This window comes from Patagioenas fasciata, chromosome 4 (assembly GCF_037038585.1).
Source record: "Patagioenas fasciata isolate bPatFas1 chromosome 4, bPatFas1.hap1, whole genome shotgun sequence".
NCBI lineage: Eukaryota > Metazoa > Chordata > Aves > Columbiformes > Columbidae > Patagioenas > Patagioenas fasciata.
In genome coordinates, this window is record NC_092523.1 from 46,923,779 (window position 1) to 46,946,826 (window position 23,048).

General features: G+C 43.8%; 2 protein-coding genes and 1 long non-coding RNA gene across 5 annotated transcripts; all 3 read right to left on the reverse strand.

The window, feature by feature from the left end:
• Window positions 1-1,310: 1,310 nt before the first annotated feature.
• LOC139825425 (toll-like receptor 2 type-2) lies at window positions 1,311-4,401 on the reverse strand. The gene has a single exon (XM_071807776.1). The coding sequence runs from the start codon at window positions 4,398-4,400 to the stop codon at window positions 2,049-2,051; it is 2,352 nt and encodes a 783-aa protein (XP_071663877.1). The 5' UTR covers window position 4,401; the 3' UTR covers window positions 1,311-2,048.
• A 2,019-nt stretch (window positions 4,402-6,420) lies between these two features.
• LOC136101155 (uncharacterized) lies at window positions 6,421-8,635 on the reverse strand. The gene is made up of 2 exons (XR_011738820.1): window positions 8,539-8,635; window positions 6,421-6,488 (listed from the first exon to the last, which is right to left on the reverse strand). It is a non-coding gene; the product is annotated as an uncharacterized lncRNA (long non-coding RNA).
• A 1,695-nt stretch (window positions 8,636-10,330) lies between these two features.
• On the reverse strand, window positions 10,331-23,048 carry LOC136101024 (toll-like receptor 2 type-1). 3 transcript variants are annotated; one of them, XM_065836751.2, is made up of 4 exons: window positions 22,936-23,048; window positions 19,356-19,615; window positions 14,873-14,949; window positions 10,331-13,088 (listed from the first exon to the last, which is right to left on the reverse strand). In XM_065836751.2, the coding sequence occupies exon 4, from the start codon at window positions 13,082-13,084 to the stop codon at window positions 10,703-10,705; it is 2,382 nt and encodes a 793-aa protein (XP_065692823.2). In that variant the 5' UTR covers window positions 13,085-13,088; window positions 14,873-14,949; window positions 19,356-19,615; window positions 22,936-23,048; the 3' UTR covers window positions 10,331-10,702. The 3 variants fall into 3 exon arrangements, with proteins under 3 accessions (XP_065692823.2, XP_071663876.1, XP_065692825.2); XM_071807775.1 differs by lacking the exon at window positions 22,936-23,048 and having other exon boundaries at window positions 19,356-19,839; XM_065836753.2 differs by lacking the exons at window positions 19,356-19,615; window positions 22,936-23,048 and adding an exon at window positions 15,101-15,272.

Sequence of the window (23,048 nt, forward strand, 5' to 3'; positions counted from 1 at the left end):
CATAAAATAAAAGATACTCAAGGCAATTCTTCAAAAACTCCATCTGCACCAAGTAGTCAGTCCCAGGAAGAGAGCACTCTGGTCCTGAACAGGCACATTTAAAAATAAAACAAAAACAAACAAACCCCCACACAAACAAAAAATGGATCAAAATGAATGCAGAAGTCTTGCTGCTTAGTGGTCAAATGTCTGACATCTATAGTACCCTGACCACATTGTGAGGAATCGAAATGCAGAGTGTTTATGCATGAATGGGCCGTTCTACTTAGGAGGCAGAAAAGCTGGTTGAAAAAGGTAATTAGCCTAGCTGAAGTAGCTTTTGAAAGCAGATGAAATACAGTCAGTATTTTAAGAATATTTACCTTGTTATTGGAAAACAGAAACACAGATTAGCTTAATTTGTACTTTATGGGAATATACGGGTGTGAAGCCACCTACAGATTAAAGTGAGGTTTAAATGCTAAGAATAGGAAATGATGCAATTAAAAAAAGTTTAAGTAAATGAAAAAGTACATGGAAAGAAGGTGGCTTTGTTTGCTTAGATGAAGTAGAAAAGTTAATAATTCTTATAATGTGTTATGCCTCTATTCATTCAATAATGCATGTAAGTAAGACTTTCCCTTGCATTACGCTGTCAGAGTTGCCTAATTGTTGGTGTAACGGAAGAATGTTTGTCCTCAGCCTCCTCGATGGCTAGCAAAGGACAGGGAGGCTTCCGCTCTGACTGATACATTGGCTGTGCAGAAAACTTCCTAAAGCAGTAATGTGACAGGTAGCTAGCTGTGAGATGCAAATTCCAATACACAAACTCAATTACAAATATTGAGGTGTTTGAACAGATTTTGTACATGTTAGATGCCCAAGACCAAAACACAACAATAAAAACACTAACTTGGGCATGATCTCATCACAGATGCAGCAAAATGCCGTAGGTGTTTCCATGTGAAGTCTTTTAAGGTCTGCTTCTGTCCATGTCTGGAGATGTCCCACACTGTGCCTAAACCCTGAACTGATCCAGTAGTTAGTTGCCCATTTGTCCTACCAGATTCAACCTGCTAGGAATCAGTCTTTTGGTCCACTGACCAGGCGAGCTAGGACAAAAATCCCTGCAGCATAAACTGAGTTTTATTGCATTTTATTAGAAGTGATTTATACAAAGAATAAGGAAAAACCTGTGGCTAGGCAGGGTCTCTCCTATCTTTTGCAAAGATAAAGAAAGATAAACTATATAGTTGTATATCTAAACAACTTTTCACCATTATATATTTAAAGGAAACAGCTTCTGCTAACACTGCTGATTATCCTGTACAGACAATTGTTGTGGTTTAACCCCAGAAGGCAGCTCAGCACTACACAACCACTCACTCCCTGCACAGTGGGATGGGGAAGAGGTTCAGAAGGGTGAAAGTGAGAAAACTTGTGGCTTGACCTAAAGACAGTTTAATATGTGAAGCAAAAGCTGGACGCGCAAGCAAAGCAAAATGAGGAATTAATTCTCTACTTTCTGTCAGAAGGCTGATGCTCAGCGATCTCCAGGAAAGCAGGGCTGTGTTATTCGTAACAGTTACTAGGGAAGACAAACACCATCACTCCAAACATTCTCCCATCCTCCTTCTTTTGCACAATTTTTACTACCAAGCATGCTGTTATATGGTATAGGACATCCTTTTGGTCACCTGAGATCAGCTGTCCTAGCTGCGTCTCACCCCAGCCTACTCACTGGCAGGACAGCAAGAGAAACAGAAGAGGCCTTGCTTCTGTGCAAGCACTGCTCAGCAATAACTAAGACATCCCTGTGTTATCAACACTGTTCTGCTCACAAATCCAAACCACAGCACCATATAAGCAATAATGAAGAAAATTAACTTTGTTCCTACCCAAACCAGTACAACAATTCCTGACCACTGCTACAAAAAGAAAAACATTTCACAGTAAGTAATAGAATTTACAGTAGCTGTTCTCGAGATACAGATAGATGATGAGAAGAACATGCAAGGCAAACAAATCCAATGTACATTTCCTGCATATTCAGTCTTTACTGTCCTTGCCTAGGATTTTAGAGCTATTTTCAAATTAAACCAAAACATTTCCTGCTGCTTTTCTTCAAGAGGCCACTCCAGGTAGGTCTTTGTGTTCATGATCTTCCGCAGCTTGCAGAACCTCTTGGGAATCGCTTCACTCTGGATGGGCTCCAGGAGGACGAGAATCGCTGCATCATTGTTCTCGTCGAAGAGGCGGAAGTGTGAGAAGTCCAGCTCGTATTTGCACCACTCGCTCTGCACAAAGTGCTCGGACAGCACAAAGAGTGTTTTGTGGCTCTTCTCTATGGAGTCAATGATGTTGTCCACGATCCACTTCCCGGGCACAAAGTCCCGCTTGTGGAGGCAGAGCCGAAAGGGGGGGCAGGCCTGCTCCAGCTCCCGCACCATTATGTTTTCCACCCAGTCGGAGTCATTCTCACTGTAGGAGACAAAAGCGTCGTAGCAGATGTCCTTTGGGGGAGCTCGCTTGGGCTTCCGCTTAGCTTGCAGCCATGCCCAGGTCATCCTCAGGTACCAGACCGCGTGGAACTTGTAGCCGACAGCCACAAGGATGAGGACGACCAGGAACATCAGCACACAGATCAGTGACACCATGAGGGACCTGTGGCACTCCATCAGGGAGCGGTGCACGTCTCCAACCTGCACCCCTCTCACTGCCAGGGGAGAGTCACAGACATACTGGTCTGGCCATCCCACCAGCACCTGGGCTATCCTGGCCTCGTAGTGGATGAAGGAGAGGAATTCACAGGAGCAAATGAAGTTGTTGCCACTGGCATCCAGCAGCTCCATTTTCTTGAACGACTCAAACTCTTCCCTGGAGAAACTGTTGAGTTTGTTCCTTCTGACTGACAAGGCCACTAAGTTAGGAACGGGTGCAGCACCAGGCAAAGTCTTCAGCTGGTTTTTTGTGAGGTACAGCTCTTTGAGGAATGGCAGTTGCAGTCCAAACCCCTCCAGGTTGTTAGCACTAACATCCAAAACCTCCAGTGTTGGGGGAACGCAAGTAGTTAATTTAGGAATTTGAGTGCTGGAAAGATTCAAATATCTCAGGCTTTTTGGCCATTCACACACATTCGGAATCTCACCAAAATTATTTTGGCTAATGTCTAAAAGAATTAGTTTTCTTAGATGAGTCAAGCTTTTACTTGTCATTTCTAAGTCACTCAGTGAATTCTGACTTAAATTTAGAGTTTGTAGTGAGGGCCAACCACCCGGGCAGGCTGAATGCTCCAAACTCTGGTCTCCAAGCAAATTTGCACTGAGGTCAAGATACTCTAATGACTGAAGATGTTTCGAAAGGCTGCATGGTACCAAAAAGACCTTGGTGTTTTGAACTGTGATTTTGGTAAGAAGAGATAGTAGACTTTCTACATCCCGAAGATCTGTAAACAAATAAAATTCTTCTATAGATAATTTCTCTATTGTCAGAACCCTGAGAGTCTGTGATTGGTTTGCTTGAATTTGCATTTCCCATCTTCCAGTTCCTAAGAACCTACAGTCTGTCAGCTCCACCTCCACTAATTTTGGCATGTCTTCTAAAATGCTGGCAATCTCAGGCATAGTAGCATCTGTTAATAAGGCCTGTTTAAAAGAAATTTTATTTGCAAAAGAAGATGACATGACTCTCAATAGTTGCATTTCAGCAGGAACACTGAATGCTATTTTTCTCACTTCTAACCAAGTGACAGAGTACAGAAGGTCCCTCACAATAGCTGAGAATACATTAATACTTCTTATGTTTATGATCATGTGATTTATCTTCTTAATCGATTTTAAACTTCCTGGCTCATACTGACTGAGATTACCACTATCAACCCACAACTCGTCAAGAAGCTCAATGCCCTCAAAGTTCCCTTGCTTTATCGTGGAGAACCATGGGTTGCCCAGGTGGAGAGAGCTCAGGTTCCTCAGGCTAGAAAAGGGAGGGATTTCCCCCAGGTCTCTGTAGGAACTGCCTTGAAGGTGGAGGTGCTGGAGTGAAAAAAGGTGCCCAAACCACGCAGGGGACAAGTGAACCAAGCTGTTATTCGATAAGTCCAAGAGCTCCAGCTTCCCAAGGGAGTGAAATGAGTCCTCATCTATAGAGCTGATTTTGTTGGACTGCAGCAGCAGGGTTCTCAGGTTCACAGCCTGCTGCAAATCCTGGGATCGGATGTGCTTTATCTTGTTGTAGGCCAGGTTTAACATTGTGATTTTGCCTGTGAGCCCTGGGGGGATGAAGTCCAAGCCCATGGAAGAGCAGTTGCAAAGCTGAGTGGCATCACATGAAGGACAAGCCTGCTTCAGCACTTGCTCTTCGGAGAGGTTTCCAGCTAAGACCATGTAGATGGCCCATACTTGCCAGGTGCATGTAGTCATTTTTTTGTCTAAAATACCAAATACAATCAGATTAAATATAAGATGAATAGTTTTGAAGAAGCTACACTTTAGATATAGCTGAAACGTAACCCTTACTGTTCTGCCCTGTTGAAGGCACTCCACCTATGTTTTTAACACTCTTAAGAGATGAAAAAAATCAGTCAAAACAAGGTGCATTAAACATAAATATTCCAGAATAATTTTCTAAATGCTAAGTACACTGTATTTACTCTTATTTTTCCTGTGGTTTCTAATTTTGTAATGAGAACTATCAAATCAATTAACAGCTGCAAAAATCTTTTGCAGGTTCAGCAAAACATCTGATTAATCACAACATTATTATTAATCTGATCCTTGTTTAGAAAATAGTCCCCATACATCCCCTTTAGCCCCACCCTACGTCTTTTTCTCCTGGATCTGTGACTATTATTTTGTTTATTCATATTTCACTATAAGGAGCCTCCTGTATGTGTTTCAAATCATGGTTACATCAACAAAAGTCAGCACCCTGTGGGAGACAGTGATGTTTACATTTAGTACTCATTTCAAGTATATGTCTAATCTCAGTTCTGACCATAGAGAGAAGAGAGTTGAGTAAATTTCAGCCCCTTTCCTCATTTTGTCTACCTTTGGCTATTCTGATTCCAAATGTGCTAGTGGCAGGGAAATACATACTGGCCTGAGTGTCTGTGTAGGCCATTGCTATCACATTGCTACCAGTGTGATACTAGCTAATGGAACTCAAGCTGGCAAAACCAACCATTGTAACCTACCCGCTCTTAGCTCTTCCTTTTTACAGCCACATCCTTCTCCTCTGCCAGTGGCTTTTTCTGCTTTGCGCCTCTGCAGCAGAGGGAAGTTCAGGCCCAGCCACGAGGAAGAGCCAGGTGATTTTGGAGCCTCCTGCTGATCAGCTGGCTGGACTAGATCAGCTTTTTCCAGCCCCACTGCCTGTTCCTCATCTTCTGGACTGAAATGATTCAAGACAAGCCACACAGCTGTGTCACTTCTCTTTCTTCTCACAGCCGCGTCTTTCACAGTACTGATTTGACATGGCTTTTTGTGTTACAGAGCTTGCTGCAATACCCAGCCTGTTCTTACTCCCAACAAAGTGACTTCAGCTCTTCTGCACCTCTGAGAAGTTGGAGAAACAATTCTTGAAGCCTGAGAGGGCTGTGTTCCCTTCAAAACCCTTGTTACATATTGAATCATAACTCCTTTTTTATTGATGCATTCTTGACAAGGATGAAAGAGCACTTAAAGTGTAACTTTCCCCAGTGTGTCACAAATGCTCCTACTTCAGTAGGTATCTTACTGAGGGTGAAAAGTGTGAACCAGCCCCAAAGAGGCTAATGAACAGGTTTCCAAAGATCATCGTGGTCTCTGTATAAGGTTAAATGGGTTAGATTGCCTCACTGAGGAGTACTTTCTCCTTCAGTTATCCCACTGAAGCTCTGTGCAGAAAATCTCCAGTAGTTAGAATTAATACTCTTATTTGTTTTAAAATAGCTGACCCACACAGACAAGTTCATTCAGACAAGTCCTGTTCTCCTAGTTGTATTTATTTTAGCCAGAGCTGCTTGAAATTATTCAAAAGGGACAGAAATAGCTGAAATTGTTTGAGCATATGGGGAGAGGAATAAAAGTTGTAGATTATTTTTTTAATAATTCCATCTCTTCCTACCTGAAGGATTATAAACATTTTGACCTTTTGTGTTATTTTGCTGTAATCTCTATCTCTCTCTGATGTAGAGCTTTGGGTCTTGAACGACACAGTTCTCTCCTTTCTTTAGAGGCCCACAGCTGAGCTGGTCACCCACCATGTCTTCCAACATCAATGGAGAAAAATAATAACTCTTACAGACAGTTTACATCATGTCCCTTAGACACTCAAATTAAGATACGATGATTCCAAGAGAAGCGATCCCATCAACTTAAAATGGAGCACCATAGTTTAGGTACCTAGAGATTTATGTATGTGAATCCCACCCAAAGAACTGTGATTTGTAGTCACACTCACCTGCTGTCCAGCTGAGGTTCTTCTATGGGGCTTTTTTGGTCTTGCAAGTCTGGCTGGAAAACATAGTGCTGTAGCCCATAGGAACAAGCGACACATGTAAGTGGGATTTTTAAAGTTGCCATCAAAATGCTTACTGTTAGAAAAAGAAGCAAGCAGATAACCTGGCCAATCAAAATCTATCTATAGGTAGGTTATTCACAAATGGGAAATTAGCAGCACATAAGGGAACTGGACAGGTACTCCACTGGAAATATTGGATGAACCTAATGACTCTCCACCTTTCCAGCCTGAAACCAACCAGGGACTGCAGGACTGAACCCCATTTGGTGGTACAGGCTGATTTTCTTTATTGTCACTTCCTTGAGCATCTTTTCTAGATTTTTTCTCATCTTTAATGTGAACAGACACTCAGGGAAATCCCGTTCCCACCCTCATTCATTTTCAGCCATTCTCTTCCCCCTCCCATTCTTGTATAATAATTCAACTTAAGACCCTGACTTACAGGGTGATTTCAGGCCTCTCTGCACCCACTCATTAATACAGCCCCACTCCACATCATCACCACTCTGCCAAGGAATCACGTTTCCCTGTTGTGCTGGGAATTAAAAAAAAAGCCACGCAGAATTTGAAATGCAGCTAATAATATGGAATATTGCACAGATGCCATTATGCCATAGACCACTTTGGTAAACTGGACATTCAAAGTGTTTCTGAGTTACGGACGAAGGGTCCGAGCCATCAGCACTCTCAGGATTATCTTCCCTGGTCCAGGCCAGTAGAACTATTTGAAGAAATACAGAATCCTTGAATCGTTTTGCTTGGCAAAGACCTTTAAGATCATTGAGTCAATCATCAGCCTAGCACTGCTAAGTCCACTTCCAAACCATGTCCTGAAGAATCTCATCTACATGTCTTTTAAACACCTCCAGGGACAGTGACTGAACCACTTCCCTGGTCAGCCTGTTCCTGTGAAGGAATCTTTCCTAATATCCAATCTAAACCTCCCCTGGTGCAACTTGAGATGATTTACTCTGGTCCTACCACTTGTTACTTGGCAGAAGAGATGAACACTCTCCACTCTACAACCTCCTTTCATGTAGTTGTAGAAAGCGATAAGGTTTCATCTCAGCCTTCTGTTCTCCAGGCTATGCGCATATTTTTAGACAAAACCATGAGTGCCAACAGAATGAGGTTCTATAAATGCTAACATATGCTAAAGGCTAATATAACTGCTAAAATAAAGTGTGCAAATTGATTCTAGCTTGGGGAATGCTATCAAGCTAAATGAAGGTTGGTAAGTTTGAGCAGTGCCATGGAGTCTGCAGCGAGAGGGTCAGTGGTTGGTGAAGCGATCAATCCACAAGCGGGCTGGGGAAAGCTGCTGCTTTCCACTTGCTTGTGTGTGGGTTACACATCCCTGGATATTATCCACCAGTTTTGCCTTACTAGTATATATGTGTGTACACACACACACACATGTGCAGGCATGCCCCTTTCTAGTTTCCAACACAGAAGATGTGCGACTGGGCAGAGTTAGGTGAGGAGACAGCTGATCCCACTGCCCCAAGACCATTGCTGAATGAGTTCTTTTCCTGGTTGAATTCCTAAACCAAACACAGCCCACCTTCACGTCCAACCTTTCCTGGGCAGCCAGTATCAACACACAGGTGGGAAAACATATGAACAGGACAAAGCACATACAAGGCTCCCACCCACATGGAAACTGAGCAGAAATGGCAGTCTGACCCAACTTGTCTCCTTCTCATTTGCTGTTTTCCTCTTTCCTGACAGCCACTGCTCTCATCAATGTGTCCCAGCTCTCTCAGGGAGCCTTCCTCCTGCTGCTTGCCCACCATACAGCCCTGCCCACTGCCTGCAATTCCACCTGCCTGCTACACTTCTGCTGGCAGCCAGAAATCCCTCCCTGCCCCACATTTCTGCAGGAGCTGGCCCCTGCCAGCAACCCCAAGCACCCTGAACCCCCTATGCAGAGGAAGAGGACTCGGTGACAGAGACTACATAGCCTCTTCCCAGTGCTCCCTCCTTGCTTCTTCCTCTGGTGTTTCAGATCCACCCTTTTTCCCTGCATCTCCCGCCTCCAGCTGCCTGCAAACTCACCTCTGTGCAGAAGAGATTCCTGGGGATGCCAGCTTCTGCTCCGGTGCCTGCATACCAGTTAACCTATGTCGTATTTCACCTCTCTCTTACTGATCACTCTTCACCCAGGTTCCTCTCACGCTGCTGTTTCCTTCTCACGTCACCTCTCAGCCTCACAATGTGAGTAGGGGAATTCCCACCTAGATCTCATGGGCATAAGAGCAGTAACACTATCAGTCCTTTTAAATGTGCCAGTCCATAAAAGTCTGGGTTTATGGTAAAAGTGTACTGTGTGAAAGCCGGGGCTTCTCATAATTCTCTCTCTGACCTTCACTTTGAAATGACCAGCCAGACATATTTTCCTTCTTATCTCTAGGCATGCAGTTTCCTAATCTGTTTCATCAGTGCTCAGTGTTTGCTATCAGATGATTCACTCATCACTTACCTGGAGTTCAGCCCTGACTCGCCCCTGAGCTATTCTTGTCCAAGAGAGTGAATAGAAAAATCTTCTTGCAGCAGACTTTGGACTAACCCTAGAAAGAGCATTGTAACAGGAAAGTAGAACTAAAAGTAGCGTTTGCAGGCTACACCCACAGAAACTATCATCTTGTGTCTGTGTATATACATGTACACACTGGAGTGTGAATATATACATATGCATAGGCACATACACAGATATACATCTATATGACCATGTACACATATGCCATCATAGAGACATGTGTATAAGCAAATTTCTCCGTTTTTCAAATACTCAGTTCATATATCAATGCTTTTGTACTTCACCACAAAATAATTGCATGTATAAAGTTTAATCAAGATACATTTAGACTCTGCTGTACTTAAGCCTCAACAACACAAGCAAAGCGGAGCATGGAAGTGCCAAGTTAGAGAAACCCACATCTAACTTTATCCCCTCAGAGACAATTTCAGGTTTCAACAAGAATATCTGAAGCACAAGAAACCCCAAACTGTGACTCAAGGCACTCAGGGTGGGACCAGCTATCTTAATATAAACTTCTGGATCTATCTGCTTATCGGGATTCCAATTGTAATGGGGGAAGAGGAATAGAGCAATTCTAGGAGATACCTCATACTGAAGTAGAAAGATGAGCTGAGTCTTATTTGTGTGATTTTCTGCACTGGTTATAGAGGAAGCTAAGTAGAGCTGTAAGGGCGTGTGGCCCAATGATTACTTAAATGTGTTATGCAAAGTAGAAGAGCAGAAACAAGAAGTGAGCCAGTCTGCACCACCACCTAGCCCACTCATTAGAAACACAGCCTCATGCCCCACAAATAGAAGGCTTCAGCTGTTTCTGTGGGTAGACAAAAATGAACATGGTGGTTAACAATGGAGGGATAAACAAGAATTCACAGGGAGGAAAAAAAAAACACCACACACAAACAAAAACCAACCAAACAACAACAAACAGATCACCAAACACCACACACACTTAAACCAAATAATTCAATGTCTCTGGATTTCACCACAGTCACTGTATAAGGTGCAGGCATGCTTCCTTCATATTTAATGAGTAAACTCCAATAATTAATAATTAATAATAACTAGTGGGTAAACTCCAAACTGTGCATGATGGTATGAATTTGGGTGTAACTAGCCAAAATAACAGACTTGTGAACGGAGGTACATATTCAATACTGTCTTCTTTTGTGTTGCACAGGAATGGCAGGGCTTTGGAGGGCATATTTTAATATAAGTCCCCATCTTTTTTTCCATAATTTAATTTTAATTCCCCTGCTATGCATGATGGCAATGGAAATAAACCAAAGCAGAGCAACAGACACAGCAGAGTACTGAAGCACTTGGCTTTTATTTTCATTTGTAAATTACAATGACATTGTTAGGAACTATTTGTGGATGTGGTAACAGGAATAAAGAGTACAGAAATACCCTACATTCAGTTAAATGTACATAGGAAAGAATATGAAGTCCAAAATAGCTTCCAAACATCATAGCTATTGGCAGGGATTCTGAAAGATCAGAGTATCAAATCACTGGAAAGCCTAAAGTAGGTCTTTCTCATTTAGTAAGATCATAATTATTTCTACACAAAACAGAGACACTTCTCCTTAGGCAGAAAAATAATAAAAAATTCTTAGTAGGAAAAAACAATGACACATATCCTTTGTGAAAATATGCTGAAATGGGGGCTGCTGATTTGTTCTATGACTTCAAGGCTCCTTTCAAGTTTTCCCAAAAGATGTTCTGCTGTTCTTCACCAGGAGGCCACTCCAGGTAGGTCTTTGTGTTCATGATCTTCCGCAGCTTGCAGAACCTCTTGGGAATCGCTTCACTCTGGATGGGTTCCAGGAGGACGAGAATCGCTGCATCATTGTTCTCGTCGAAGAGGCGGAAGTGTGAGAAGTCCAGCTCGTATTTGCACCACTCGCTCTGCACAAAGTGCTCGGACAGCACAAAGAGTGTTTTGTGGCTCTTCTCTATGGAGTCAATGATGTTGTCCACGATCCACTTCCCGGGCACAAAGTCCCGCTTGTGGAGGCAGAGCCGAAAGGGGGGGCAGGCCTGCTCCAGCTCCCGCACCATTATGTTTTCCACCCAGTCGGAGTCATTCTCACTGTAGGAGACAAAAGCGTCGTAGCAGATGTCCTTTGGGGGAGCTCGCTTGGGCTTCCGCTTAGCTTGCAGCCATGCCCAGGTCATCCTCAGGTACCAGACCGCGTGGAACTTGTAGCCGACAGCCACGAGGATGAGGATGACCAGGAACACCAGCACACAGATCAGTGACACCACGAGGGACCTGTGGCACTCCATCAGGGAGAGGTGCACGTCTCCAACCTGCACCCCTCTCACTGCCAGGGGAGAGTCACAGACATACTGGTCTGGCCATCCCACCAGCACCTGGGCTATCCTGGCCTCGTGGTGGATGAAGGAGAGGAATTCACAGGAGCAAATGAAGTTGTTGCCACTGGCATCCAGCAGCTCCATTTTCTTGAACGACTCAAACTCTTCCCTGGAGAAACTGTTGAGTTTGTTCCTTCTGACTGACAAGGCCACTAAGTTAGGAACGGGTGCAGCACCAGGCAAAGTCTTCAGCTGGTTTTTTGTGAGGTACAGCTCTTTGAGGAATGGCAGTTGCAGTCCAAACTCCTCCAGGTTGTTAGCACTAACATCCAAAACCTCCAGTGTTGGGGGAATGCAAGTAGTTAATTTAGGAATTTGAGTGCTGGAGAGATTCAAATATCTCAGGTTTTTTGGCCATTCACACACATCTGGAATCTCACCAAAATTATTTTGGCTAATGTCAAGATTAATTAGTGTGGGTAGATGACTTACAGAATTCGTTGTCTGTTTCAGAGATTTTAGAGAGTTCTGACTTAAATTTAAAGTTTGCAATGAAGGCCAAGCATCTTCACAGATTGTCTCATCTAAGCGATTATTTACAAGTAAGTTATCATGAAAGTCCACATACACAAGTGATGAAAAATGTTTTGCAATATTGCATGGTACCATGAAAACTCTAGAGCTTACAATGGTGAGTCTTTTCAGGTTTTTTAATTGTGACTCCAAACCTTTCAGGTCAAAAAACAAGTGAAAATTTGGAATAATTATATTCACTATTGATATTCTTTCAACAAAACTTTGCCCACTGCTTGCAATTTCTTCAGTATTCCATGCTCCTTTTCCTTGAAGTACACAATCAATTGCCTCTAACTCTTGCAAAGATGTGATTTCTTTCAGTAATACTAGTATTCGGCTTATATATTTATCTGTGAACCAAGCATCTTTAAATGTAAGTTTTCGTATCCTAAAAGGAAGTGTAGAATTCTGCACTAAGCTTTTTTCTTCAGTCTCTAATTTTATTTCTCTCACTTCTAACCAAGTGACAGAGTGCAGAAGATCCCTCACAATAGCTGAGAATACATTTGTATTTCTTATGTTTATGATCATGTGATTTATCTTCTTAATCGATTTTAAACTTCCTGGCTCATACTGACTGAGATTACCACTATCAACCCACAACTCGTCAAGAAGCTCAATGCCCTCAAAGTTCCCTTGCTTTATCGTGGAGAACCATGGGTTGCCCAGGTGGAGAGAGCTCAGGTTCCTCAGGCTAGAAAAGGGAGGGATTTCCCCCAGGTCTCTGTAGGAACTGCCTTGAAGGTGGAGGTGCTGGAGTGAAAAAAGGTGCCCAAACCACGCAGGGGACAAGTGAACCAAGCTGTTATTCGATAAGTCCAAGAGCTCCAGCTTCCCAAGGGAGTGAAATGAGTCCTCATCTATAGAGCTGATTTTGTTGGACTGCAGCAGCAGGGTTCTCAGGTTCACAGCCTGCTGCAAATCCTGGGATCGGATGTGCTTTATCTTGTTGTAGGCCAGGTTTAACATTGTGATTTTGCCTGTGAGCCCTGGGGGGATGAAGTCCAAGCCCATGGAAGAGCAGTTGCAAAGCTGAGTGGCATCACATGAAGGACAAGCCTGCTTCAGCACTTGCTCTTCGGAGAGGTTTCCAGCTAAGACCATGTAGATGGCCCATACTTGCCAGGTGCATGTAGTTCTGGATTTCTGTTTTGTTTGGTTGAACATTTTGCTGTATAAAACAGAGAGGAGAGATGGCAGTGTTGACTTTTAGTTTTGAACAGCAACTGAAAACAATTGAAAACCTGTGCAGCTCTATTAGGAAGTTCAGATTAAACTTTTTTCTTGTAAGAGTCATCCTGTGACATCTATATACCTTTCCTAATTGGCCTGTAAATCATCTCTCGGAGTACAGCCACATCATATCTGAACAATCATAAAGGAGCATTCTCAATGTCCTTACCTTCTCATATGCTTGTTGGCTATGGCTCTCACCTCTCACATATCTCACATTACAGCTCTCCCAGCAACAAAACTACAGCTGGATGTTTCAGATATAAACAGGGGAAGACCATTAGATCATGAGTGATCTGGATAATTGAACTGAGTGTACCCTCAATGAGTCTGCAGACAACACCAAGATGGGCAGGAGAGTTGATCTGCTCAAGGCTCTACAAGGGGATCTGAACAGGCTGGGTTGATGGGCTGAGGCCAATTGTATGGTGTTCAACAAGGCCAAGTGCTGGGTCCTGCACTTGGGTCACAACAACCCCAGGCAGTGCTACAGGCTCGGGGAAGAGTGGCTGGAAAGCTGCCTGGCAGAGAGGGATCTCAGGATGTTGTTTGATAGGCGGCTGAACATGAGCCAGCAGTGTGCCCAGGTGGCCAAAAAGGCCAACAGCATCCTGGCTTGTATCAGGAATAGTATGGCCAGCAGGACTAGGGCAGTGGTTGTTCCCCTGTACTCCACAGTGTTGAGGTCTCACTTCGAATCCTGTGTTCAGTTCTGGGCCCCTCACTACAGAGGTGCTGGAGAGAGTTTGGAGAAGGGCAACAAAGCTGGTGAAGGGTCTGGAGCACAAGTCTGATGAGGAGCAGCTGAGGGAACCGGGGCCGTTTAGCCTGGAGAAAAGGAGGCTGAGGGGAGACCTTATCGCTGTCTACAACTACCTGACAGGAGGCTGTAGCATGGAGGGTGTTGGTCTCCTCTCCCAAGTAAGAATAATAGGATGATGGGAAATGGCCTCAGGTTAACGCCGGGGGAGGCTTAGATTGGATACTAGGAAAAATTTATTCACCAAAAGGGTTATCAAGTATTGAAACAGGCTGCCCAGGCAAGTGGCATGTAGATGTGGCACTTAGAGACATGGTTTAGTGATGGACCTGTCAGTGTTAGGTTAACAATAAGACTCAATGAATTTAAAGGTCTTTTCAAACCTAAATGACTCTATGACTCTAAGTGCTCACAGCCTTCACAGCCTTAGACTGCCCATTTAGTATGGCTTCCCGTGAGGCAGAAGCACAAACAGAGCGTGTCCTCCCTCTTGCCCCTTCAGGTGGGTTGTAGCTTCTGACACTGCAAACTTTCCCAAAAGAGATTTTGGGGTCCCCTGCATGGAGTCTCACCAGCCTCAAGGCTTCTAAAAAGCAGAACTGTAAGTCTCCTGGCACAGCCTTTTATACAGTGCGTAAACAATTTACATTCTTTACTGGAAAGGCAGAACAAGTTGATATGCAACCAAACAAGTCTATCATCCTTTTCTGTAAATCAGCAATGACAATACATGGGAATTAAATATTACCATCACCCTATAAACCATGGATGTAATTAGAACAATACTGATTTTAATACACAGAAGGGCTATGTTTCCTGCCACGGGTGCCAAGGAACATTTCACTGTTGGCTACACCAGGAAGTAAGTCACTTATCAAGGCTCACAAATTGCTGTCAACAGCTCCAGTACTGCAGACAAACAGCATTCCCAAATCCTGAATACGTGGAGATTAAATACGTACCTTGTGCACTATATGCTGTATTTCAGTCTCCTCAGGTGCTGATGGTGTACTCTGGGATCCACGTGGTCACCTCATACCTGAAAGAACAACACAAGCTGGAAATCCCCTGGCAGGTCTGATGCAACAACACTCCTGGAGTGAGAAAATATTTCAGCTTGTGCTACCCAAATACAACTTTATGTTTACAGTTTCCCAGCATCTTCTAACTACTCATTCAGTGAAGCATACCAGTTTGCATGGCTTTTCTTTAGTGTCTGCTCCACTAGAGAAATGATGGCTTCTGAAGAGTTCAGCATTGTCCAGCACACATGACACTGCTCTTCAAACTGACATTTCAGCCACATGTATTGCTGCTGCTGACCAGGGACACAAAAATGAGCATAGACTGAGTTTGCACTTGCTTCTTTGCAAGTTGAAAGCAGATCTCTTTTCTCTTGTCAGTCATCGCCCATCACTGGAAAGGGTGATGCAACTATTTTGCGCAAGTCATTCTTTCACAATGACTTCCTCCAGCATTAGGTGCAGAAATAGTTTCTAAGCAGAACTGTATTCACCTCCCTGCGTCTCTGCTTTCAATACTTATTATTTGGTATGCTTTGGGAGGGTGTTAACTGCACAAGCAACAAAACATCCCAGCACAGTCAAGTTATTTTGTTGTGTAGGTTCTGTAAAATGCTATCAATGTATAGACTGAGATATATATTATATTGATATAAATGCTGGAGTCAAATTGTTTAGTCAAAGAGAGTACTAGAGAAACACTCCATGTAATTTCCTAGGACATTACAGTCATATATTATCAACAAACAGAAAATGCATAAGAATAGGGACAATATTCTACCTGAAATAGAAGACATAGTTTGAAAGAAAGTATTCCTCTGTAAGCATCCAAGGCAATCTTGAGAAGGGAGGTTTGATGACAGTTATTTTAGCCTGACTGAATGGAAACACACAACTGGTCAAATGGCCAAGTATGCTACATGCATAAAGGGTTTGGGGCTCTTCCTACCGGCTCTGAAAGGGAAAACCATTAATTTCAAACACCAAACCTTCCTGCTCCAGTTCCTGGTTTTTTTTCTGTGCACAAAAATTGTCATGGTCTGATGCCTACTTGCACCAAGACGTACCTGCCTGGGAGCAGACAGACAGACTGATTCCTGCCAGCTGCTTGGCCACCTGTCAAAGGGCCCATGGTGGCACAGTGCTCAAGGGTGGCAAAGCCCAGGCAGATGCCTGACTGCATCTCATAACAACCTTCAGTCCTGCTACCTTAAAATTAGCATTGCACATTTGGTTGAAAACTTGATGCTTTCCAAAACAGGGAATTGAAAGACTGAGATACCCTTGTATTTTATGGCTGTTACAGAGGATAGATGATAAGCCTAACAACATTTTAAATGCAGTTTTACTGAGAGGGTGTGGGGAAAAGAGGTGGAGCAGGCTGTGAGTCACAGCAGGGAACGGAAATGGAGTGAAGGGATGTCATCAACTTCCCAAAAGCTGCCTCTTCCTCCTGGTACCTCTCAGCTGGAACAGTTCTAGTTCTTCAAAAAGAGAAGACCTTCAGATTTCAAAATGTTTTTGTCATCAAAATTGCAATTCCTTGATAAAACTAAATATGGTTAAATTTGTGAAGAGCTTTGAAGAAGATCACATATGAGGCCATGTACTTCACAGAATCACAGAATCACAGAATGTTAGGGATTGGAAGGGACCTCAAAAGGTCATCTAGTCCAATCCCACTGCCGGAGCAGGAACACCTAGATGAGGTTACACAGGAAGGTGTCCAGGCGGGTTTTGAATGTCTCCAGAGTAGGAGACTCCACAACCCCCTTGGGCAGCCTGTTCCAGTGCTCTGTCACCCTTACTGAGAAGAAGTTTCTTCTCAAAATTAAGTGGAACCTCCTCTGTTCCAGTCTGTACCAACTGCCCCTTGTCTTATCATTGGTTGTCACCGAGAAGAGCCTGGTTCCATCCTTGTGACACTCACCCTTCATATATTTATAAACATTAATGAGGTCACCCCTCAGTCTCCTCCAAGCTCAAGAGACCCAGGTCCCTCAGCCTTTCCTCATAAGGAAGATGCTCCACTCCCTTAACCATCTTTGTTGCCCTGCGCTGGACTCTCTCCAGCAGTTCCCTGTCCTTCTGGAACTGAAGAGCCCAGAACTGGACACAATATTCCAGGTGTGGTCTCATCAGGGCAGAATAGAGGGGGAGGAGAACCTTTCTCAACCTACTAACCAACCCCCTCTAATACACCTCAGGATGCCATCGGCCTTGGCCACAAGGGCCCAGTGCTGGCTCATGGTCATCCTGCTGTCCACCAGGACCCCCAGGTCGCTTTCCCCTATGCTGCTCTCTAATAGGTCATTCCTCAACTTATACTGGAACCTGGGGTTGTTCCTGCCCAGATGCAAGACTCTACACTTGCCCTTGTTCTATTTCATTAAATTTTTCCCCGCCCAACTCTCCAGCCTGTCCAGGTCTCGCTGGATGGCAGCACAGCCTTCTGGCCTGTCAGCCACTCCTCCCAGCTTGGTGTCATCAGCAAACTTGTTGACTCTATTCCCTCATCCAAGTCATTGATGAATATATTGAATAGTACTGGACCCAGTACCAACCCTGGAGGCACTCTACTAGATACAGGCCTCCAACTAGACTCTGCCCCATTGACCACGACTCTTTGGCTTCTTTCCTTCAGGCAGTTCCCAGTCTACCTCACTACCCGATCATCCAGTCCACACTTCCTCAGTTTAGCAGCAAGGATGCTGTGGGAGACTGTACCAAATGCTTTACTGAAATCAAGATAGACTACATACACTGCTTTTCCATCATCTAGCCACCTTCACTGAATGTGTAGCGGGCACACTGTTTCGTGTGTTACACCTTCATCACCATGCATTGGTGGAGACTCAGTGTAGGTGCTATTTTTTTCAGAAGTACTGACTTTCTCCTAATACCCAGGCTCAGCCCACTCTCATCACACTTCTAAACTGGGCTGGGTTTCTGATTTCTCTCAGAAAGAGAAGACCAGAGTGACCCTGCCCACCTTCCCATGCTGCAATTCACAAACCAAGGAGGTCAGTTCAGCGAGCTGCTGAAAAAAAAACAAGAAATCAGGGTGGGACTTCTGCTTGATTCCATCAGCAGGGAAAAAAAGTCTACAAGCAGCACAACTTCTCCCTTTCTCATCCCAGGTCAATATGTCAGGATTCATCAGGTTATCCAGAGTCAGGAAGGCCTGAGGATGCTCAAGGTGGCCAGAAATGCTCTCCACAGGCTGCCCCGCACACAAAGGTGAGGTACCAGCCAGCTGCCTCCCACCACATCAGCTTCCAAACTGAGCTGCAGCCTGGACTCAAAACAACTTCTGAAATCACAGAGTCTAGTGTAGGAGAAAACTGCTGTCTTTTAAGGTGAGAATACCTTTAATTTGCTTTTTCTCCAAAGTAACTGCATGCTTAGCACTGAACAAAGTTGCACCTTGTGAGCGCTTTCTCTCCTCCAAGTTTAAGCTATGCTTATCCTTCCTCTTTTATAGTGTTTAAAAAAAGGCATGTACCTCCACCTGTGCTGGTTGGTACATAACTTTTTTTCCCAGCAGAAGGGCACAGGTCCACAACAAGCTTGTGCTTTTGTAACTACAGATGTTCCAATCAGAGGCACCATACAAGCAGATAGATAGGGCTGAAACAGAGCTGTGGTCACCCTTTCTGATGCTCTCTTGCTTTAAATGGTACTGTTTATCTGACAGCAGCACAAGCAGCACATATTTTCCTCAGTCAGCTCTTCCTTGACCCCCAGCCACAGCCTGCTCAGCATCCTTGCCTCCCACAGCTCAGTGCCAGATGCAATAGGAGCCTATATTAGATGGGTGTTGACCAAAATAGATGTAGATACAGAAATATATTTATGTGGGACAGAACCCCACAGGAAGGGACATGCTGATCAAAAACGATGAACCAAGTGGCAACACTAGTCTTCAGTCAGTCTGCCATCAGGGTTACAAGGGTTATTGCACAGTTATACCCCTGATGCCTCCTCTTTCTGTACCTGGGGGACATGGCTTTAGGCTCAGATTCCAGTTGCTAAAGCCTGGCAGCCTTCTGCTCTCTGCCAGCCAGAGGTACCGACTCCTCCATCTCCTGCAGCATCTGGGCACATCAGGCTCTTTAAAGCACTTTGCCTTCCCAGTCTCACATGAGAGTATCCTGCAGCCCATCCCCTTCCTTCCTCTCTTTCCTGTATGTCAGCATCCATGCTCAGAGCTGCTTTTTGCTTTTCCACTGAGAAAGGACAAGTGAGCAGTGCAGGAGGGGCCCAGGCCAGGTGACACTCTGTCCCAAACCTCCGCCTTGAAGAAAAGCTAGAAGCAGTAGAAAAGGGAGGAAGGTCATAAATCTGTCAGCTGGCCTGTGATGTGAGCAGAAAAACTTTCTGAATCTTTGCAAGCCATGCAAAACTGCTTCCTGAGACTTACCCCCAGTAACCAGGATGTGTCAGCACATCAGCTGGGTCGAGCCTGGTGGTCTCTTCTCCTACTGCCACCCTGGAAAAGGCTGGCAAGGAAAAGTGGTCAGATCTGTGCTTGCAGTCTTTGCAGTAGGAGGTACAATACTCATGTAGCTGAAAGCAGAATGGCTTGGTATTCCTTCATGGTCCTGGAAGCAGAACCTTGGCATACACTGCTGGTGCCTGTACTTTCATCGACTTGCAGGGCTTCAGGTATTCGTCTTCAAACTACAACAAAAAGGAACATTATAATGGAAAATAAACAAATTTAACTTGTCCTCTTCTGTATCAAGCCTACCATGCCAGCAGCTCAATCCCCTGGGTAGATCTTCAGACTGAAAGTTTAAATGCAGAAAAGCAAATTCCCCTTATTTTTCTTCTGAACTGTCCTCACCCTGCGATTGTGGCAGAGTGTGATAATGCTGTGTAAATGGTTACGCACTCAAAAGCCAGCCTTTGGGACTGCCTCTGTCAAGGAAGTATAATAAAATAAATAATACATTCTTTAAATGGGATAAATACCAACAGGTATTTTTGCATCATATCCTTTCTGGAAGCATTCAATCAGAATAAAAGAACGCTGATTTGCTGCCTCAACACAGGAACAGCTAGCAGGGAAGTTTGCATGCTAAAATGCCAAAGCTTATTCTAATAATATCGAAAGTTTTTTTTTCTAGAATGGTTGCATGAGCATGACTCAACAGGAGAAAACCCCTAATTTCTCCCAAAATAATCCTGAAGAGTTCTTGAGTCACAAGAAAACTGCATCAACAGAAAGCAGCCTGCGTGCGAGGCAAAGCTGGACAACACAGTCCCTTTCTTACTTCACACTGGTTTAGGTGGGGTGAAAACCGTGTTTTTCTGAGAGGAATGTTAGGATTTTCTATTAATACACAGTTATAAACCAGCAAATACTATAGCAACTCTTGGCACCCTTTTCTGAAGGCCAGTATAGCAAAGACGCAAAACCCCATTAACAGCATCATATAAATTTGTTACTCCAAAATGAGAACTTGGAGACAACTCATGCAGAACAGGTTCCCCCCCAGTCATCCCTGCTTGCTCCCTGGACCTGTGTGGGGCTGGACACCAGTCAAGCATGCTGATGGGTAGTTCAGCCACACATGAATGCTGGACACGCAGCAGGATCAAAGACTGTGTATGAGCGCGTCTGCCACTGGACTTCTTGGCATGGCGCAGGGAGTAAGGCAAAACATAAAACAAATACCAACAACTAAGGAACATCCCTCGGCAGACGTCAGGGAGAGGTCCGTCTAGAAATACATGTACCCTACAAGGCACAAGCTGCACTATGGGGGGGTCTGGAAGAGAGGAATGGGATCCCTTATGCTCGCTGTTGGACAGCTTCTGCTTCATTTCAGCTCGCCAGAAGAGAAAATACCCTGTCACAGCCCACCGGGTGCAAGCTGTCACCAGCAGGTTATTGTGAGGAAGCTGGGGTTTAACACCCCAGCACTGGAATTTCCCATGAGGAGGAAAAATGGCTTTGCTCAGCTCCAAGGAAAAGCTCCTTCAAGAGAGGTCAGGCAAAGGGACATGCGTGTCGGTGCACTTCAGTTCAGGAAAGGTCCAATAAACCTTGTCTTTCTTCACTGAGAGTAGTGCATGGACACATCTTGTACCTCGGTCTGTCTAGTGCTAATACACTGAAAAAGTGCTTTCATTTTCTTCCTCTCCATTTTTTTAATGGAAGAGAAACATTCCTGGGAATGGGACCAAGTAATTGCAGAACCAGCTAGAGTTTGTTTCCTGTACAGAGATAGAAAACACTGTGCCGGGATGCAGAGACACATATTTAACTGCTTGTTATACAAAAAAAAAAAAAAAAAAAAAAAATCATGCTTCAGAGCTGGGCAAGAATCTGAGCAGGAAATGAATCAGATCATTATCATATGCCAGAAAAATATCAAGATTTTTGTGTTTATTCCAAAAAAGACAATGCCAAGATATATTTTGCACAGGTAGTTCAGGCTTTGCATTCAACTGCTGCCTTCCTCTGTATCTGATGTCCTGAAATATTTCAGATGTGACAGTGCATTTCAGAAAGAGAAAAGCAGCCCATTCCAAATCTTTGTTTGCAGTTATTCAAGACTTCAGAAGCTCTTTCTTTAGTGCAGGTACTCTTATTGATTTATCATCTCCTATCAAAGCTTCATATTTAAAAAAAAACAGAATAAAATCTTATGAGACTTTTGCAAGTTTCTCTGCACTGGAAAAATGATGTGTTTTGTGAGTTTCTTGCAGAGATTATTTCTGCTGTATTCTTTTGCATTTGTATATTTTTAAACCAAATTTTTAGAAGCTTAAATACAGCAGAGTTGTAAACATCCATGAAAATTTTTTTTTTGCTAAACGTGAAAATCTTGATCATAAAATGTCAGTAAGTATTTGAAAAATGTGTGTTGACTCTGACAGAGCCACCAAAGCATCTTCAGATAATTAGGTATTTCCAATATCTGACCATTCTCTGATTTTCCAGAGTTGAAGATGATTGAAAACAGATAGCACAAGCTGATTTTCAAGTACGAACTCAGCCATTTTAATCATTCCTCCTAAATTATCCTCAGATTGCATTTCTTGCTCTTCTGGAAGTTTTCCTGAGTGCAGCAGTACCAGCTTAGTAATGATAGATTCAGAACGGACCGTGTAAATCCTTTGCCTGTGCTGCAATATGACTTTTTGTCTTTATTGCAGTATCTACAGAAAGAAACACCCCATACTAGGGCATCAGCCCCCAAAACAAGGTGCCTTCTACTGCTGTGAAATACCCATGTTTACAAACAAACAGTCAAATTCTGCTGAAACACCTCAATGCAGTTACCTGAACATGGTACATCAGGCATGGCTGTGCCTTGGCAATGCAGGTATGGCCAGAGTGGCCAGGAGACACCTGCGACAAGCCCCACCACAGCCAACCATATTGTCCCAGAGCATTGCGATTAGCCAACAGCTTGGATGGGAAATGCTTTTCTTCCTTCAGGATTTGTTTCCACCCAGCGGTTTCTGCCAGGTCACGGCGCCCATTTGAAGAAAGACAGCACATGCTGGGCAGCAATGGCACAGACTTGAGAAGGAGTAGTCCTTTCTCAGCAATGTCCCATTACTCCAATAATGATCATCTAGAAACATTGCTGAACCTGTAGGTGTTTTAGTAGGACTCAGAAATTCCAGCAGAGACCAATACCCTTGACTTGGAAGCATGTAAGTAACATACAAAGAATGCAACAAGGGGTTGTAGTAATGCTAAGAGGACTTCCGTGGCTCTCTAATAAGTGTAGGATGAATGGTAACTCATGCTTTCAAATAATTTGCTCTGTAATTTGCAGCTTTTGGACAGAAGAAATATCAAAGAAAGAGGAATGAAAGGAAATACCATAATCAAAAAAGAGGTGCAAACAACCAACTTTCATCTCAACAGCTGGAACTACAGGACAATCGTAAGCTGGCTCAGAGGTAACCATGGAGTAATAAAATTTGGCTACCTTACCTTACATCTGCTCTACTGCAGGAAAGATGCACTTCCTTACCTTGTATCAATTCAGGTGAAATTCCTCCACCACTGAACTCACCATGAGGTTTGCACCTGCAGGCACAAGAAGATCTTTGTTTCTTTGGACCTTAACATCCAATGTTTAAGAAC